Source organism: Apaloderma vittatum, unplaced genomic scaffold, assembly GCF_000703405.1.
Source record: "Apaloderma vittatum isolate BGI_N311 unplaced genomic scaffold, ASM70340v1 scaffold719, whole genome shotgun sequence".
In the NCBI taxonomy this organism is placed as follows: domain Eukaryota; kingdom Metazoa; phylum Chordata; class Aves; order Trogoniformes; family Trogonidae; genus Apaloderma; species Apaloderma vittatum.
In genome coordinates, this window is record NW_009735627.1 from 99,696 (window position 1) to 120,053 (window position 20,358).

The 20,358-nt window shown below is 39.1% G+C and overlaps 1 protein-coding gene across 1 annotated transcript in view; it reads left to right on the plus strand.

Moving 5' to 3' along the window:
- Positions 1-20,358, plus strand: part of LOC104279369 (cohesin subunit SA-1) — a gene marked incomplete at its 3' end in the record, with an annotated part of 136,558 nt that overhangs the window by 56,622 nt on the left and 59,578 nt on the right. The window contains exons 6-9 of the mRNA XM_009876635.1: positions 3,314-3,390; positions 6,844-7,048; positions 9,836-9,987; positions 14,186-14,259. Coding sequence (XP_009874937.1) covers positions 3,314-3,390; positions 6,844-7,048; positions 9,836-9,987; positions 14,186-14,259 — 508 coding nt within the window. The remainder of the gene's footprint in view (positions 1-3,313; positions 3,391-6,843; positions 7,049-9,835; positions 9,988-14,185; positions 14,260-20,358) is intronic.

The window sequence follows — 20,358 nt, forward strand, 5'->3', positions numbered from 1 at the left end:
TGGGTTGGGTGATATTCACAAATTAAATTGATATCTGTCTTATCCTAAAGGGAAACTGGAGTTTTATCACTAAAGAAAGTTACCTATGTATCATAGAATCATAGAATGGCCTAGGCTGGAAGGGACCTTAGAGATCATTTTTAATCCAGCCTCTCTGTTGCCAGGGACGCCACCTCTCGACTAGATCAGGCAACACACGGGGACCAAACGGGAGTTGAACCTGCGACCTTGGTGTTGTTAGCACCAGGCTCAACTGACTGAGCTAACCAGCCCCCTCATCAAGAAGACTTTAAAACAGTGTGTGTGAAGTGTGTAAATAAGTTTGAACTGAGAGCTTAGTACTGAAGTAGAATAGGCTTCTCAATTTGTTAATAGACTAAGATAATTTAAATGCTCCTCCCTAAATACAGATTGAGAGCTTTGGGATAGAGGTAAAATTCAGTTTAGGAAAGATGAGAAGACTAGTAGCAACGTGAGTAAGGCAGAGACCACAGGAATGCATTCCACACTTGGAATTCTATTTTATAGAAAATCTATTCTACTTTAACTATTCACTTTTAAATGGGAGAGTTTAGCTTTTCACTAATCATAAAAATGATGAATTTGGACAGTATTGACCATTGTACTTTTGAAATGTGATGATGTCGTGAAATGTGTTCTGTGCAGAGTCTTCATCACGTATTTACAAAGTGTTTTACCTTTTTCCCAGAGAAGCAGACAGGGTTGTGTTTTGGTCAGGTGGGGGAAAACTGGTGGTGGGAAAAGCAGTCAGGCCAAAGCTGCTACCTACTGCCAGATAAGTCGAAAATGCTCTTTTTGCTTAATGTAGCTTCCAGTAAACTTTGTCCTAAAAAGTGGAGGAAAGAATGAGAGCTGGCAGTGAGTTGGTAAGCGCTGTTCATATTCTCTCCTCTTAGCGCTTGCTGATGCTCTCTTGGCAGTGTTGAGCTTTGTCCAGCCTGGCATCTCTAGCTGGTGCTCTTTCATTTCTAGTCATGGAAGGTAGAAAGCCTTTCCGTGATTCAAGGGGAAAACCACCTGCGGTCTGCTGTCCTGCATTCACAACTTGTCCCCGATGCAGTTTAGTGGGCAGGTTCCGTGAGCAGCAGGTGTGTGGTGCAGCGGGTACCGGTCGGTGCCTGAGAGTGAGGGTATGTGCATCCAGTACGAGCCACCAGCACTCTCTGAGCGCTGCTACTGCATCTGCAAAGTTATTGAATTAAAGCAGTGTTGCTTTAAGCAGTCACCTCCTGAAACATATTCCTTGAGAGAAATTGTTCAAGGAAAAATTAGTCTTGACTGTGAAATAACCTGGCAGGAGACCATTTGAGCAGTAACAGTGACCGCAGTGTAATTGCATTCCATATCCTCAAGTAGGAAAGATACTGAAAACTACAACAGAATTATACAAAGTTGAAAGGAGATTTGAAGAGAGTTACAGTATTTTTACTTTTTCTGACAAAGTATGTAAGCCCTTAGAGATTATTAATGGAAGTCGTAAATAGATAAGAATAAAATTAGAATCAGGGCTATAAAAATAGAATAACAAAAGTCAAAGATTGCTTTTCCCATAAGAATTATATTACCAGTGAGAACAGCAACAGATGACAGCATGTGGTGAGAGAAAGAGGTATTAATGCCGTTGAGGTGGATTTCTAAGAATAGCTGTCCACTAGTCAATAATCTGAGACATACTGTGAAACTCTTTCACTTACTCAGAACAGAACTTTCAGTATTGGGGGAAGCACTGAAATATAGCTGCATTTATAGATAATTTGAAAGCTGATATACAGGTCTTCAGCTGTAGTTATCTCTTGGATTTCTTCTTTTATATTTATATATTGCATTACTAATTCTTTATTAATAACATGGAAATTACCACGCGCAAACTTTGATCGCCGGTTTTACCACTGAGGTTCAGAGTGTTGCCTAGTATGAAATAGACAGCAAGTAGGTATCATTTCTTGAAGAAACAAAACCAATTCAAGAAATCCCTCTTTAAGTTGTGTTTTAAAACAGTACCTCTAGTAAGATATAGAGAATTGATATGCAGTAACTGTACTTGCATATTTTGAAATGTGTATGTTTCTAATACTTCTATTTCAAGGAATAAAATATCAGAATTAAAACATTCTCATAGTATTTAGGATATTTAAGTTATCTTTATTTATGTTTTTAAAGGACCTATTACTATTAGCTGTTAAGCTGCTTCTCTTATGGTTTGAATTTTTGGAGCCATGCAGTGGATCATTAATCCAATTTAACTTTTTGCAAAGGCAGGAAGACTTACTCTTTGTAATGTAAATGAGTTTGAAATGGATTTTGTAGCTCTTCAGTCTGCTTAAATTTTCTGCATTTCCTCCATTAACAAAAGAAGATTGTGAAGTGGCAAAAATATTGTGAGTTAGCAAAAGCAAAAAATCTCTGTTGACTTATATGATTGGATATTTAGACAGTTTCTAGAGGCAATAGTGTATGAAAATACTTTATTCATATACAGTGACTGATTTGAGGATAAAGTCACAAGAATTTTCATTTATTGCTATTGTGTTGGTGTATTTTCAATTCTGGTAGCTTTGTTGAACGTACAATGAGAAGTTAATCCCATCAACGTCGCTGTCCAGGTAACTGGGGGAATGGCATAATCCAAATGAAGGAATAACGGAGATGTGGTTGCCACCTTCGGTCCTGAGCCGGCTCACGTCTTGACTGAGCCCTGTGGAGCCTTTGGAAACGCTGACAGTAGCACCACGTGACACAATCGTGCTGGCTCTGGTCTGCAGGGGCTGTGGCTCCATCCACGCAGTGTTGTGCCTAAGTCAAAAAGCAATCCTTGTCCTGAGCTAAGCGGTTTGGAATCTACTCCTGTGTCTCCACACAGAGATCAAAACTGGAGGATTAATGGTAGTGGCCATCGAACGGAAAGGTGGTCTTCATTTTATTTTGCACACCAAATTAACAATACTTGGCAACTGCAAACATGGTGCGAGTCATACATTGCTGTCACTTCCATATCACACTTGCAAAGAGTAGAAAGATGGAAAATTTTACCAACTCCTTGGAAAACTTTATTGACTCCTAGTGTGATAGCATTTTACAGACCAGATTTTTTTCACTCACTTCTTCAAGAGGCAGTGTCACTTCTTCAAGAGGCAATCTCATTTGGTGTGTTGCTGTTGTTATTGTATTGTATATTCTTCCATATGTATTACTGAGCTGTAAGTTTAGCTGTCAAAGAGCATAACAAGAAATGGGTTGTGTTAATTTCTTTTGTTCCTTCATTGATTTCTTTTGTTCCTTCATTACTTTACAGGTACTGTAAGAATTGAAATGTTCAGGAACATGCAAAATGCAGAAATCATAAGGAAAATGACAGAAGAATTTGATGAGGTATAGTATACAAGTAGGCCTTTAAATATTATGAAATATATTACAATATACTTTTGTTTTAAACTACAAATGCAGTTAGCAAGAAACCAGCGGATAAGCAGTGTCTCGGCATGAGAAATTGCATTGACGATGCAATGTATTGCGTGTGGAATAACAAGTCAACATCAGCTTTAGGAAAGAAGAATAATGGAAAACCACAAAGTAGTAAAATAATTGGGAACTGTAGTTATAGTTGGTCGTCTTGAAAAGTCAGTGTTATGGCTTAAGTAGGCCCTGGGTGCTGAAATACTGGTACTGAAATCAGCCAGTGAATCAGCCAGTTGAAGGGCATGTGTGCATTAATCCTGCAAAAGCGTGGAGCAAGCTTGTATCTGGTGGCATGAGCGAGCCTGGCCAGGTCTGACTCTGCAAGAACTAGATTGGGTCCTTGTTAGCCTTGATCTGGATCTGTGTAGACCCTCATAAGTCTTTGCATGGCTTTAGGCATGTCCTTGTCTGCATCCTGGGTATTAAAGAGGTTAATAACAGCGCAAGTCTGTAGTAAGTAATGCAAGAATGGGAACCAGGAGGAGACCGACAGTGCTGACTGGGCCCCGTGGCCATGTGTCATCTCAGCAAGGCGCCACCATTTCCTGCACAGCTGAGGAGCAGCCTTTGATTCTTCTTTCTGAACAGCATTATTGGCCTTGCACCTGCAGTACCTCTTCCTGTACCCCAGGATTTCCAATGTCTGTCCCCTCTGTGTTATCCTGAGACATTGCAGTTGTGTGGGGCTGTGACCACCCGAACGTTTCCCGTGTGCTCCTGTCCTCTCATGCACCTAAATCCAGCGTCGGTCCACAAGAAAGTAAACATCTGACTCTGTGGGAGTGAAGGAAAAGGAAAGAAATAGGCTCTTGTCAAAATAATTAGCCACCAGCCCAACCAACATTCATTGTCATCTTTAGACTTGCCATTTTCATTTCTGCTAGGCTGGAGTTAATACGGAAATGAAAATACAAGACTAGTATTGAATAGGATAAAATCTTGCATTATCTGTCCGTTAGCACAGTGTACTCCCCAGAAAATACCTTAATATTTGTTGAAGATGATCAGATTTTCTGCTTTGTTCACATTTTCGGGATCATCGCATTGTTCTGTCAGTGCTGCAGTAATCAACTGGCTACTCGTCCTAATTTCTGCATTTGTGGCAGGGATTGAAGCGTTGATTTTCCTAATCTTGAGTGGAGGAACACTTGTGCAGGACTTAAATGATGGAAATAACTTTGTTCATTGCTGCCACAGGTTCAGTATGAATCAGGGAATACCATGGACATCCATCTGCTGCACTATTTGGGTGCTTGGCTTATGAGTACAGGCATTTCGTAGATTAATTCCCTCATAATTCTTGTGCTAGTGTAAGCAGGTGAATAAAAACTTATTTTGATTTGAGTTTTCAAACCACTGGACTGTGAAGTATGACATGTCAGTGTCACTGGTTTGTCACATTTTTATTGGTGTTGAGGAATAAAAGATCCAATAAAGTGGCTTTATTAGAACTTTATTCTTCCCGTTTCAGCCAGATAAGATGTTCTCAGTGCAGCCTTCACAGGCTTTTTGGAAGGGCTGTCTAATGTGCCATCGTAGGTTAAAAATACAAAAAAGACGTTCTGAGGATCTGTTCCCAAAATTACATATATGTACCTATGGAAAGCATGTATTATGTATGTAAATTTACATGCAGAGTTCCCACAGGTGGGCAGACAGGGAGTTAGTCTGGAGGTTATTTGTGGAAATAAGGTGTAAGTAGGGAGGCGAAAAGGGAGCCTGATGTGCGATGTGGAGTTACTGTCAGGAAGATATGGAGGATAAAGAGATAAAGCTTCAGCGTTGTGATTTCAGTCCTAAATGTAAATAAATGTGACCAGGGCAGGGCTCGTATTTACATGGCAAGGCTCTGTACCTTGCTGAAATTTACTGATGAGAGCATCAGGCATAAACCAAGAACACTTCGAAACACAGGGCACAGCTGATGATAATATTACATATTTTAGACCGTGATTTTATCTGGATTTCTACTACAAAATGCTTTGATCCAAATCACAGAAGTTGTGAGGACACTTCATGTGCTAGGAGATGTCTTTATGTCAGGAGCTTTACAACCCTCTGAACTGGTGTATGTGTGGGGTTTATTTTTTAAACCAAAGCTCCTCTTTGCCGCAGATTGGGCATTCAAAGTTAGAAGTACAAATATTGCTCCTTCAGATCATAGCATTCAGCATTGTAATGAAAGAGACAGTAAGGTCATTAAAAGTGCTGCACAGTTCTGTCTTTTTCTAATACTTGAGCACTCATATGTGCTATTTTAATTGTTATTTTAATGATATTGAAATGTGTGTGATTTCATTAAATTTGATAGGTTTTTTACTGCAGGGGAATATTGTTTATAAAGTCTAGGTAAAAGGTTATTTGATTAAAGTCCTCCATGCTTATGTTTCTGACTTTAAATGGTTCAGTCTGGGCAATAAAACAAGTCCTGAGAGAAAAAAAGTGCTCATTCTTCACAAAAACACAGAATAAATATGTACAAATGGATTTAACTTTGATACAACTGACTTGTTACCTTTGGGGAGAGAGTCAGGATGGAGCTTTATTGCCTTGACATTTTGGATAATCTGGAATTGGCTTATAAAGCAGGTGACCAGGGAGATTAAATATAGTCGTTTTCACTGAAGGGATAAAAAGCATTTTCTAATTGTGGGGGGACAATCTCACTGAAATGCTTGAAGTGAGAGTAGTAAGAGCAGATGTGGAGAAAAGTTAAACGTAAATGAACTGTGTGTTCACATGTCTACTCCAGTCTTGCAGTAATCTTTGGAAGATGTAGGGTATAAAGCCCTGTGGGGTATATGAATCTGTAGTAAAATTTCCGTTATTTTTATCAGAAGGCAGGCTTTACCGTTAGAAAAAGGGTAGCTTTATAAGGTTTTTAAAAAGGGGAGTATTTACTTTCTGGTGAGATCTCAATTGTAAATTTGAGTAAAGCAAAGTTTGTTGGGAGGGACATTGAATTCATAGAGTGGTGTCATGGAGTTGAAGCGGGGATGGAGCATGACACAAACCCTTCTTTAGGTTTTGACATTAGATACTTTGAAATACTCCTTACTGATCCTTTCCTCACACTTCCTAACCCAGGATGCAAGAAAAATAAGTTATTCTCCGTACGTTTTTTGGACAGAGTTAGTATTGCAAACCTATGGCAGTTATAATGAAGTCTTTGAAAAAGCGTTTTCCTGCCAACAGGCTTCTTTGGTTATTGAAAAACAACGCGTTCCTTTGGTTATTCTCTGTTGGCTTGAATCACTAAGAGAGTGTGTAGCTTAAAAACTTAGACCATGATGGCTACAACAAAATAAAATTAAATTAAATAGGAAGACCTTTTATACTTAATATTTTCATTTTCTTATTTTTTAGGACAGCGGTGATTATCCACTTACCATGCCTGGGCCACAGTGGAAGAAGTTTCGATCCAACTTCTGTGAGTTCATTGGAGTGCTCATTCGACAGTGTCAGTACAGCATCATTTATGATGAATACATGATGGACACGGTGATCTCTCTTCTGACTGGTTTGTCAGACTCCCAGGTCCGGGCTTTCAGGCACACCAGTACATTAGCTGGTAAGTGCAGAGAAGACTTTTTTGTTGTTGTTTTGGTTTTTTTGCAGGAGTTGCTACTATGTAGCCACTTTGGGAGTTATTTCTAATTTAGATTGAGGTGGAATTTGACTAGCACTGAGAAGTCTGTAAAGTTTGATCAAATGAAAATACCATATATATGGTATAACTTTACTTATAATACACTTTTTTGTTTGGAAAGGAGTATGCTGAGGCATTTAATCTGAGACTCCTGTCATACCCAGGATCCTCCAGTGAATCCTGCGAGTCAAAAGCATCATGCTTGTGTCTTGTATTTTGTCACAAGTTTTTCATTTGTTTTGTAAAATTTTTTCATAAATTTTTATTTCATAGTACAAATTTATTCTAGATAAGTGTCAAGAAAATTGAATTCTCAAAGAATTTCAGTCCACTAAGAAATAAAATCTTCACTCTTGAGCAACATTAGGTTTGGGAGCGCTGGGCCATAGCTGTAGGTCTCACTGTCATCTACCTCCAGCCATGCTGCGCCTCTCAACACACCTGCCTACACCTAAGGAAAGCACTGGGTGCATCATTAGATGTAAGTAGGCTTTTCTAGAGTGTGTTTCGTGAGGCCTGTATGGGATGTCACCCCTAAGATGGATGAATTGCTCTGTAGAAGTAACTGTTTTTCTCCAATTACAAAGCAGGACTAGGGTGGCTAGCTTGGATGAAGGTGTCGAAAGCTGGTTATGTCAGCTGATACCTTCCTGCTCATCTCGTGCCCTGAAATACGTCTTGTAGAAAGATTCTTCTGTCTAGGCTATTCGTAGATCATGCCAAATATTTGAAGCCTTTGTAGGAGACATTTGTCATAATCTGAATATCTTTACTGCCAGTATTTGTTACTGATTTAGTCTTTCCACAATCAACTTCTTATACTTGGAAACTGGAACAAAATTGTAATACCCAATGTCCCAACAAATGCAGTCAGAATTTGTTTTAAATTCCCTCTCTTGCTATAAATCTAAGTAAGAGGCATATTTCCAATGATATTGAAAAAACAGCTCCAAATTTAACTGGAGTTTAATTTTAAAATTGAAAACCCAAACCTTCAACTCGCAGTGCCTGAAGTCTTTTGGAAAACTGTTCCCTTGCATTCTTCGCCTTACTCAGCAGCAGGATGGTAAAACCACAAATTATGCAGGCTTACGTTTCCAGGTTTGTCTCCACATATTCAATATTCAAAGGGGAACACTACTGGAACTCTGGGCCTGTTGTTTAAACCAAGATGGAAGCTGTATTCCTTTCCAGCTGATCCTGACTAGCTTCAATTCCAGGTGATTTTGATTTGCTCTTTGCTTAGATTGTGGCTGATGGTTTCATAGGAGAGCGATGACGGAGTGAGATATGCACTCCGGTCTGCTCTTGATCGGTTCATCCTTGTGTGGGACAGATGTTTGGAAAGCATGAGAGGCTTGACTGAGAAGACGGGAAACAGCATCGTACGTTAGGGATGTTACGCAAGAGCTGTGCTGTGTGGATGAGGTAGCTGCCGTCATCTGGAATGGGTTGTGTAGCTAGAAACTTCTGGCAAGGATAAGCAAATACTAAAGCCAAGGTTCATTGCAACTAGCTTTGATTATTTAAGCCACGGCTGGTTTCTTGCATTAGATACACAGGTGTCTAATGCCTCCATTAAGAACAGGAGATGCCAAAGATCTCCAGCGTTTTCCAGTGATAATACATGCCACTTATTAACTTGTTTGTTTAACAAGCTTGAGAGTTTTGTTTTGATTCTGCGGATTTCCTTCAAGCTAGTTTTTCCACATTTTGATTATGTTGCTGTCCTGCAGAGCTAGGGTCAGCATGATGCTGTGGAGCTCAGTCTTGATAAAATTTATGAAAATCTACTTCTAGCATTTCATTTATTCTTGAAGGAGTGTTTTTTAATTCTTTCGTTTCAAATTTCCTTTGTGCTAGCCAGTTTGAATGAGAAATGATTCACTATAGCAGGGAAATTTGGACAAGAAGTCCATGTGGGTGCTTCTAGAATTACCGGCTTTGAGCAATAACGGCACAAGACAGAGCTACCCGAAGAGTAATTTCACTTCCCCATTTGTATAGTTGCCTCTCTACGTTGAACACAGTGTTGCATATTTAGCCAGAGAGGGTGTGATTGTTAAATTATTTTGCTGTTTTTCAGTATTGTGAAATGTGATGTGCCATGTAATCACGGGAAAGACCCATATTAATGTTTTCGTAAAGATAAATTAAGACAGAAAAATATAAATGAAAAATATTATATTCACTGTGTATGAAAATGCAGATGAGGAGGTACATAAAGTTCTAATTTTATTTTTATGCCACTATACACTTGACTTTAGAGCAATGCCAGACTTACTTTCAGAGAAACAGCACCATGGTCCCTTGTAAATTGGGTAATCCTCAGTAGCTACTGGGTAAGAGTTACCCTTAGTATGAAGGCATCTATAATGATGATTCTTAGTAGAACTCCATAGTAACTGGCTTTGTGGCGTACACTGGTCCTGCAGATTTATGTGCTTGCTCACTGACCGTAGACACTCAGAACTTGCATAATTTTCTGCAGAAGATGAGTGAGAACATTGCCTGGAGCTCAGCGCGGCATATATACTCTCTTTTCTGATCTTTAGATCAGCCAAGTGACCTGGGTGGGTGGGAAATGCCTTTCCAGGTGGCTTTGTGTCAGGGTCGAGTTGGTTATTTGCTGTGAGTATGGATCTGCCGAGGCAGTATTTTTGAACTGACTACAGGTAAAGAGTCATATTCTGTCTTCTGCCATTGCAGCTATGAAGCTTATGACTGCTCTTGTGAATGTTGCCTTAAACCTGAGCATTCATCAGGATAATACACAGAGGCAGTACGAAGCTGAGAGAAACAAAATGATTGGCAAAAGAGCTAATGAAAGATTGGAGCTGCTGCTTCAGAAAAGAAAAGAGGCAAGTGAAAAGATTTATTTTTTTTTCCCTGGTTCATGTTCATTCCCTCCAACAGCAAGTCCAGGGTGGTTTGTGACTTGAGTACCATAGTGAGAAACAAGAGTTCAGTTCTGCGGTCGTGTTAGTGTGATCTCAAGCGTATTACTCGGGCTGCATTTTTAAATCTTGTATTAACACATTCAGTCGAGTTTGTGCGCTGTTCTACATGCACAGGACAATTTCAATTCACGGCCCTGTGTATGTGACCAGGCAGGAAGCAAATTAGTCTCAAGTTGTAAGTAGTAGCTGTTTTGGTAATGCAAACAGGTTTTGAAAAGAGAATCACATTTAGTCTCCTCACTGCACTGCCCATTTCTCCCTTTAATCGCTTCAGTTATCACGTAGTGTCTCATTAGTGCTTCTTTTTGTAGCTACTTTCAAGAAACACAGGAGTGGAGGCTATAGCACCTGGTCTCAGGGAGAAGAAGCTAGGGAGACATTAAAGTAGCTTTTAGTAAGTACCAATCTGGCATTAGGTGAGCAAAATCATTAGAAGGTTGCTGTAATCATCCCTAAATAACGTGTTAGATCCCAGGAAATTCAGTTTTAAAGTTGTATTTAAAAGCTAAAAAGTACAAAATGAATACATATCCACCCACACAGCCATAAACTGTAAAGATTCTGTGTAAAACTCCTAAGATTGATTGAAAAATTGAAGTATGTATGACTTAGATTTAAATTTACCATTTTTAATGTAGTAGTTCTGAATCTATTTCCTCAACCACTGTTTTTCTCCATGGCAAATTAAGGATATCTGGGTGCTTTACGCCTTTTAGGCGTAACTGATTCAAAATTTCTTGACCATTTGTAGTCTTTGTCTGGGGATAATTACAATTATGTATTTTTATTTTTGTTTTACTGGTATGATCTGTGACACAATTTTATTTGACTTTTGTAATTCTTAAAAATCATGCATATAGGATACAAAACAAAAATAATCTCTCCTGCCCAAGCTGCAAGGGAAACATTTTAAATTAAATATTAAATTCAATATCAGCCATAAAGCATTTTAAAACGCAGAATTAGTATGTCGAAATAGCTGGAGCAGAGCTTCTGTCCCGGACTTTTTCGTTATTGCTTTGCATTTCCAGGGCAGGATGAAGTAATTAGTTACACTGATTAACTTTGTTTAGTATCTCTGTGTGTATGGACGTCCTCTATGCTCATTCCTTCATCTCTTCTTTTCGGTGTCTGCTGGAGATGCCCTGGGGAGACTCTAAAGCAATGGTACCCAGGATAGCACAGGGCTGTGAATCCCTGAAAGAAGATTGAGCATTTGGCAAACCTTCACTTTTGATATGTATGTTCAGTCACTCTCTCGTACCACTACTTGCCAAAACTAATCAAAATGTTACACAGGAGTAAGCCAGAGAGGAGGGGTGGTGAGGAGTATGTGCTCAGACACGTAGTGTGAGGCACCGTAGAGGGCCCTGTATGGAGGAGAATTGTTGGGTTTAGATGGCACAGTGCCTCTGTCTAAGAATTCCTGACATAGTGTTTAAATATATTGAATTTACAACGGTGCTGGCACTTTCTTAGCTGATTCTTTTGATGTAGTGTCATCTGAATAAACCCTCATAGGCATATACACAAGCCTGTCCTTGTCCTTGTGAAGTTATTTAGGGACAGTTTGCCAGCCAAGTGTGGCAAATTAATCTAAAGTAGAAGAGGTGAAACACTCTCTCTGAAGTGTTTCTTTCTCATGTCACCTTGTACATACCTAATGTGAGAGCAGTGTGTGAAGGTCTATTCTCGTCAAGGAGCTTTTTAGCTGAACTAGATGATTTATGTAACAATCTGCCACAAAACAGAAGTTGTATTTTAGTAGCTGCCAGTAGTAATTCAAAATTTGAGTTACTCATACATGTCTTTTTGAGCTTCTCAGAATGCTTGCAGATTCAAGAAAATAATTTACTGAAGTTGGGGATGGGAGGGAGCGTTAAATTGCTTTTGCGTTGATAAGAGCAGAAATCACAAGACTTAAATGATCTCTCAAGATGCCTGAAGTTAAGCTCTCAAATTCAAGTACATGATCTAGAAAAGCTGAACGTGTAAAAAGCAATTAAAGTTTTGGAGAAAATTAATGTTTTTCAAAGAATTGCTATTTCATTACTGAAACCAAGATACATTTGAGAATTTTGTCTTTTAAATGTTAGCACTCAAGTGTAAAAAGGGTCTCATATGGACCTACTGAATCTTTGATTCTCTTCTACCCCAGCACCTGATCGCTGTATCAGTTATACAGGGGGTAACTTAGCGTGTTTCTAGTGAGCCGTAAATACCAGTAGAAAAAGCGGGAAAAGAGAGAGGAGGCCATCCATGCCATTGCCTCATCTGTGCCACTTAGTCTTGTATGGTGCTGCTCAACTTCTCATTCAAAGAAGTGTCAAAGTACACTTTTCTTGAGGATCTTACCCTTCCTGTAGCTCATATGGTTCAGACTCTCCTACTTCTCTTCTGTGATGTGTTTTCATACCCAGAGTTCTCCAGGAGCTTTCCCTTTCCCTTGCAGGGCTTCCTGAGGATTCTTGGTTCATTCCCGTCCTCACCAGGTTGTCTCTGGCCCCATGTTTCTGTGGGTGTTTGCCTGCCTGCAGCCTGTGAAGTCAACCACTTGAGGCATGACTGGAGATTGATGCTCCCTTTTGGGGTTATGTATTCTTGAACAAGCCGTTAGTCTGTGCATATTTTGGTTGAGCTGATGCTGAAAAAAGTGATTATCTCAGAAGCCACGTCAAAATATGCTTGTTTTGTGTACCAGCCCTTTGGTATACACAGAGCTGGTGCACACCCAACTTTTCGCTTTGTACATAATCCCTTTTACTGTGAAATTAATTTCTTTGGCAGTGTTTGACAGTTTAGTCAAGAACCCTTCATGCCTCTGTTTTTCCATATGCAAAGTGGAGGCAGCACCTCCTTAGGTTTTAGGAAGCTGGGAGACTTCATTTACAGAGTTTTGCAAGCTGCTTTAGATCTTATCTGGGAGACACTGTAGAAATATTTATAAACATGGCTTGAAGAATGTAAACCCGTAGGTGAAAGTGTTTATGGGCTCATGCCATGCAATGAGTCAAAACAGCTGATCTTAATTCTCCCTCTTGCTTTAAGATGTTTTATCCATTCAGTATATATATCCATAATTATGCAGGTTATATTATTTTATGCATGTATGCACTCTGCACTAGCAAGGCTCTGTTGTGGTTTTCGTACCGAAAATATGGAGAAATTTACATTCCCACATGTTAGTGTTCTGCTTTGACATTAAGAAACACCTTCATGGCAGAGTGATGGCTTTGAGTGTCTTGGCAGTTCTGCTCCAAAAGCTGTTCATATAAAATTGGCATCGTCTTACGTAACAAAACTGCATTTTGGTGTAAGTCATACATACTTTGTTTATTACAAAAGGTGACAGTATGAGAATACTTTAATTGATTCCAAGGTGTTCCTTTAAGTTGTGTTAACGTATTCATTGACACAAAGTGAGCTTTGCGTACTACTTGCAGAGCGTGCTCACGTTACACAGGAAATAACAACTTTTTGTAAAAGACACTCTTATTTGTAAAAACATATTCATAACACCTTTTCATGTGGGCTTGGTTTTGATTGGGATTTGGTTTTTTGCAATGTAATGCCTGGATGTCAGGTACATTCCAGTGTCATGCACCCAGTGCTCTGATTCGGAAAAGCTTCCTGGTTCAGAAGCTCAGTTGTCATGGGTGCTGAAGTTAAAGTGACTGATGCTCACACTTGAGGTTTAGAACATCTTTAAGCACTTCCCTTAAACAGGTCACTGAATTTCTCAGAGGGGATTCCTGATCTGTAACCGGCCTCATGTCTGCAGCTGTCATTCACTCACAAGTCTGCATGGGTTAACTATGAGTACAGGACTGCCGCCATTACTGAACACACTGTCCAGATTTCAGTAGCAAAAAAATGATGATGACCACTTCAGACGACAAATTTGGAACTAAATTAATTGACATTTGTGTATACATGCACATATTATAGGTGCTAGAAAAGTAGAAATTGGTGAATCTACTAATACCACTGGTTAAATGCTGTTCCATGGTCTTCTAACGTTTCCCAGTAAGGAGTTGTAGAAGATCAAATTATAGTAAGCAGTGATCTTTTATTTACTTTTTGTTTTGTTTTTTTTCAGCTGCAAGAAAACCAAGATGAAATCGAGAATATGATGAACTCTATTTTTAAGGGTATATTTGTTCATAGATACCGGTAAGAAAATGCATGCTACAATAGACTCTGATAACAAAGTATAGTTGTAAATAATGTCAAGGGCGGTTTCTGTGTTGGTTATTCTTCTGATGTGGCATTCTAAATGTCACAAAAACATCAAAACCACTGAAGTTACGGAAGAAAGTATAAGTGTAACCCTAATAAATTACACAGTAGAGGCATCCACACAATTTTATTTTAACTCAGTAAAACAGCTTTAAAGAGTTGTGAGGGGCATGGAATTTGAACCTTTGTGTTTTGAAAAGTAAAATTGTCTGAGGTGTGAACACAAACATGAGATCTTAAAAATAATCGAATGATCCCTGCGTATCATAGGAAGGCAGCTTTGGTTGCTGAGCACCTCTACTCTGCATTTCCTTTTGTATGTCTTAGGTGTAAACAGCAAGTTTCTGATGTTTCCACCATATGTGCTTTAGCCACAGCTACAACTGTGCTTTAGGCATTTCCCTTCTGAAATTACATAAAGGCAATCATAAGTCTTAATTCCAGATAACATGGGTTTTTTGTTTGTTAATTGTTTTGGATGTTTGTAGCAAGAACTTAAAGTGATTGCAGTATTAGCACATCACAGAGGGTTTTTTAATAGTCAATACGCTATGTCTTGTGAATACAAAACCAGAGCAGTTTATATATTCATGTGTATGTATGAATGTGCTCTTCTGTTCTGGAATTGCACAAACCAGTAGATTTGGACTGGTGTGTGCTATGGTTTTTCAGAGCACAGTAGCCTTTTAAAATAGATTTGGGGTTGGTTTGCATGATAAGATACCTCAGAGCATCCACAGCATCTTGGTGCAGCCAGTTCTTTAAATGTTAATTGGCTTGCTGAAGTCACAAGATACAATTCAAGGATACTAAACGATGCAATTAACCTTTCAGATCTAAATTCTGCTTTAAACCTTTTTCATTTATGATGCCTTTTAGACAAATTTCAGAAAATAAGCAAGATTGTGTGAGAAGAGGGTTAGAAGGTGAAGAGGAACCCATAGTTCAGTTGGGCAGAGAGATAATAGTAAATACAGTGAAAAATGTGCGGGAAACCTGGAAGGGGCTTGTGCTAAGAAATATGTGAGTGTGAACACGACAATGGAGTTGGAGCATATATCTTCGGTACACAAGATTGATACTTGAAAGAACTTTTACAGTTCATGGTCAGTAAGCCTTGAGTTACTTGGCAACAGAAGGATGGGGATACAGAGCCAATGCGTAAATTAGAATATTAGCTCAGCATAGCACCCGCTCTATTCTGTTATGAAAGCAGCTTTTGTGATGTGTAGGTAACAAAGGTGAAGAAATTAAATGCAAGGAGTGTTTCCATTTTTGTACCCTCAGAATACAGTGTATTGTATCAAAGAAGAAGTCACTTTCAAGTATTTTCCTGGTACCTCATGCTCTTGTGTGGGGTTGGAAAAAAACTCTGCCTTTTGGTGGTCTGCATCTGCCTTTTGACAGTCTGCATGCTGTTCCTTTTATTTTTTTTCTTTCTTTCTTTTTAAATCCACCTTTTGTAACCAAGATTTCTTACCATGCCTCCTGCCACCATTAGTAAAGGCCTGATTTTGATGATACTCCTGTAACAAAGGCGAGGCCAAATAAATAAACTCAGCTTATCCGTGCCCTGAAAAAAGATGCCTCGGCTGACTCTGTTAGACCACGGAAGCAGTTGCTGAAATCAAGTCAAGCAGTAGCGTGCTCTGAGCAGGGTGGGTGGCAGGAGGGTCAGAACAAGTAAGTGCTTCCAGATCTGCCCCGAGAGCTGCTTTTGGGAGGAGTTGTCATCTCTCTGGCTTCTTTAACTTCTGGGAAGTTCCTAAGAGAGTCTGTTCCAGCATACACCCCGCTATGAGTGATCTTCAGGCAAGACACAAGCTAGATTCAAATTTCTGCAGCCACGGCTGTGCAAGAACATACAAAGGGTGGGGGGAGGGGAATACCTGTATTAAAACCAGCTAATTGAAGCGAAAACCAGGGTGAGGGGCAGCAGGGGGGAGAAAAAAGGAAAGAATCTCGAACTGTTGTCTACTTCCATGATGTATCTTAAGCATGCCTTCTTTCAAATAGTTCAAATGAGTCATAAACTGGACATTGTTTTACAGCCCTTAGACCATGCACAAGTGGTAATGATTTCCAAAGAACACCATTTTAATTATTCCCAGAGAATAAATCCCTCTCCATATATGACTCAGACTCTGCCCCACGGATTCATGCCTACTGAGTTTGTAACTTAAATAGCCAGTCCTTGATCCAGACAAAAGGCGACCTCAAACCGTTTTGTTCAGAACGTAGCTCTCTTCCAGCTAGTAAGCCAGTGTTGCGTTGAGGTTTGGTCTTTCTGTAGATTGGCTTCCAATTTACTGAAAGATTTCAATGACCACTTTTCACATTGGAAAAATAAAAAATTACGAAATCAGCTTAACAATTTTCTAGGTGTAATGTTAGTCCAGTGTTAACAACAGTTTTGGTCAAAAATTGATGTATTCTTAATAAACACGCAGGACACATACCTACTTTACTGCATGTTTCCGTATCGCTTTCCTGAATCACTTTTTCTGACTGTTTTTGTGTTGCTAACTGAGAGTTAGCATTGAAGAGGAGATGTTAAGAGTAAATTCAGTTAGAGCTCATGTTGGTGAGCATAAAACCAGAAGAGATAGTGACTGTGGTAAACAGGGCTGCAGGGCCCTGAGGGGAGTCAGACTGTGGAACAGGTTGTGCAGAGACGCTCTAGAATATCAGGCCTTGGAAAGAGTAAAAAAAAAATAATATTGTACAAACCACGTGTGGGGGTTCGGATATGATCACGTTTGGAGGTTCTTATCTCAAAATAACCAGTTTTGTGTCTTTATGAGTAATACCTTTGGTATGTAATAATGAGATACTGTATGCATGTAGGTCAGGGATCTTGAAAGTAGCCCTTTTTTTTGTCTGAAGTTAAACAAGCTGAAAATTGCTTGCAGGGTACATGGGTATTAAAAAAAAACCCAAGAGGCCTATTTCTTTATTTCACTTGTATCTGCGCATCAGAGATTACTTTGAATCTAAGATAATTGCCACATAGCTTCTTAGATGTAACAAGTATTTTTAAAATGTTCATCAGCCTCTACCTTTATGTGAGATGTCAGCATTTTGGTTTTGCTACTTCCCTACTTTTGACTTCGCAATGGATTTCCCTTTCAGAGGGTAAGATCCAGAGAATTCTTATTTGAGTCCTACTTCGTAATATCTTTTTGTTTTGAATGCTTAAAGAGCTGTTCCTCCAGATGTTAAATGTCCAGCAAAACAGTACTATTACAGGTTTAACTTCTGCCAGACCTGAATGGGAATCCTCAGACTGATGGACATGGTGATTTTGTGAATTTATGCAATGCAGTGAGCCTGTCCTGAGGTATTGTTTTGGAAGTACTGATAATTAAGATGAAACTTGACAAATCTAGATGCCATCTTTACAGAGAAGATGCTTCTGTCTCCTTCCAAGGTGCTCCTTGCCCTCCTACTGAGTAAATAGGATGATGGTGACAACTTACATGTGAGTTCTACTCTGGGAAACAAGAGTGTTGCATGAAAAAAAGGGAGAGGGGAAATTAGATGGAAGTCTGGTGAGGAAGCAGGTAAGAGACCGAGATAAGCAAAAACCAGTCAGCATAGGGAAATGAAAATCCAAACAAAACCAAACAAAAATCCTTTTCCCTCCCTCCTGAATGTGAAACATATCTTAGGTGACAAGAAAATGTGTTATGTTTTTATGTATGTTGAAATAACAGATAGAAATTACCATTTGTTGCTTAGAGGCATAAAAAGAAAAGAGAAAGGCGAAAGGTTACATCTTTGTACTTAAATGAGTTTGACCTTAATATTAAAGTTTAAAATCAAAGCCAAGTATCACATTCCTACAAAGCCAAGTATCACATTTCGTATAGGCAAAGGTGTTAGTATCTGAGTCTCTGAGAAACATTGGCTTTAGAGATCCATAGAACCACATCTTGAAATTCAAACAATACAATTCCGTGGTCTGGCAAGAGCATTGAATAACTGGCTTAGTAACACATTATTGAAATGACTGTGCAGAATTACCTAAAAATTACTTAAAAATGGAAGTGCTGCTTACCAACCCCTCCCAGGGGTGGGATACCAGAATTTTTGAAAGTGAGCTCTGCACCCTTATTTTTCTGGCTCTTCTTCCCTTATGGGGTCCTAATTCATCTCCAGAGATGGGAGAGTCCCAGAAAAAAATAGAGAAGGTATGTTGTCCAATTCTTACTCCATCTTAAAAATGTTTAGAAACTGCCAAGCAGTCCAAGAGACAGGCATAGTTTGATCCAACTGGCAATGGTATATTGTTGTTGACCAGCACCGTTTCATGTCCCTTGCCTGAGAATTTGAGATTCCATCTCCAGAAATGCCAGAGGCAGCTGATTTGACCCTCGTTTCTGTCTCTGTTAGAAAGTTTTCTCGTAGACTAATGCTTATTACAGCCCATTGACTGAACCACCTTAGTTTTTTTCTGTTCCCTTCCCCAGGGAAGCGGTGGAGTCACCATCCCTGGAGGCATTTAGAAGGTGTGTAGGTGTGGTGCTTAGGGACATGGCCTCGTGGTGAACCTGTCAGTTAACAGTAGGACTCAATGATCTTGAAAGTCTTTTCCAACCTAAACAATTCTATGATTTGCATGTTGAGTAAATGCCATCTTCTTCTGAGGGTTATCTGCAGTTCTCTCTGTCTTATGAGCAAGATGTGAGAAGCAGCAAACCCCAGAGGTTTGCTGAGGCAAGCAAACAGGCAGTAAGTGTGCACTCAAGCAACCTTTAAGAGTTTCCAAAAAGTCTTGAAGCAGTTACTGCTCTGCTAGTCATCTCCATCTCCTTAACACTGGCAATGCTTTAAGGAAGGATTTAAGCATCCATTTCGGTGCACACTGGCCAAGTTAGCTTAAATTGCTTTCAGTTTTGGTTTTCATTAACCTAAAGGAGTTGGTGTTCAAATAGACTGAGAGAACCCAGAAGCTGTAACTGGCAACCACTCCAGCAAGATTCTGAGGAGCATAGCCATCTCCACCTGACTTATCCCAGTTTATCCATTATAGACTCTACGTTTCAGGATCCTAAATATTTTTGGCCTTAATCAAAATACTTGAGTGTAATTTAGTGTGAAATATATGCTAAAGTGACACTTTTGAGGATTGTTTCTCTAGAGCAACTGGTAAAACCTGTTTCCTGACACTGTTTACTATGGTTTATCCTAAGTTTTATGAGCCTACCTTGTCAACCCAAATTTTTAAAAAATACGGTGAATTTCTTACCTGATCCCCTTTTGTCAAATCCCTTTACAAAGTTTGTGTCATGGGGACACTAAGAGTAGGAATATAGGTTGTGAACTTTGCTGCAAATAGCTACATATTTCCCATTCACCGCATAGACATTACTCTGCAGTTTATGCTGAAGAGAAGGTTAAATATATTTTATATCTAATATTTGTAGATCCAGCATTAGTTTTGGTTTCTGTGCTGTTCCGTTCCTCTCTAGAAGCATTTGGCAAGTAATGCAAACTCATGTCACTAATTTATAATCATGGTAATTAATAGTGCATGAATTATTCCGAAAACGCTTCCAGTGCTGTTATGATTAGTATTTATCTGTTCTTGTGTCACCCACAAATAGTGTATATTTTCAAAAACCTGAACAATTGATAGTGACTATGACAAGAAGCTAAAATACACTTAAGTGTGTAAAAATTGCAAGAAAAATATTATAGTTCAATAACAAGCAATCGATCACAGGTGTAGCAGAGATGTTAAGGTTTTTTGGCTGTATTCATGTTTGATACAGCATCGTGCAGGAGTGGAATCTGTGTTGGTGATTTTGGCAAGAAGACAAATGATTCTTGTTGGTACCACAGTTATGGTGACGGAGTAAGAAATTGCTGTCTCACAAATTGTGCTGTTGGCTTGTCTCCCATGCCTTATGCGTGATTCTTTCTCATTTTCAGTTATACTGAAGATGTTAAATTTTTATTATACCGAATCATGTACTTATTTGAATAGCTTTATTCTTCCTTTTTTATTTTTTATTCTTTCTTCCTTTT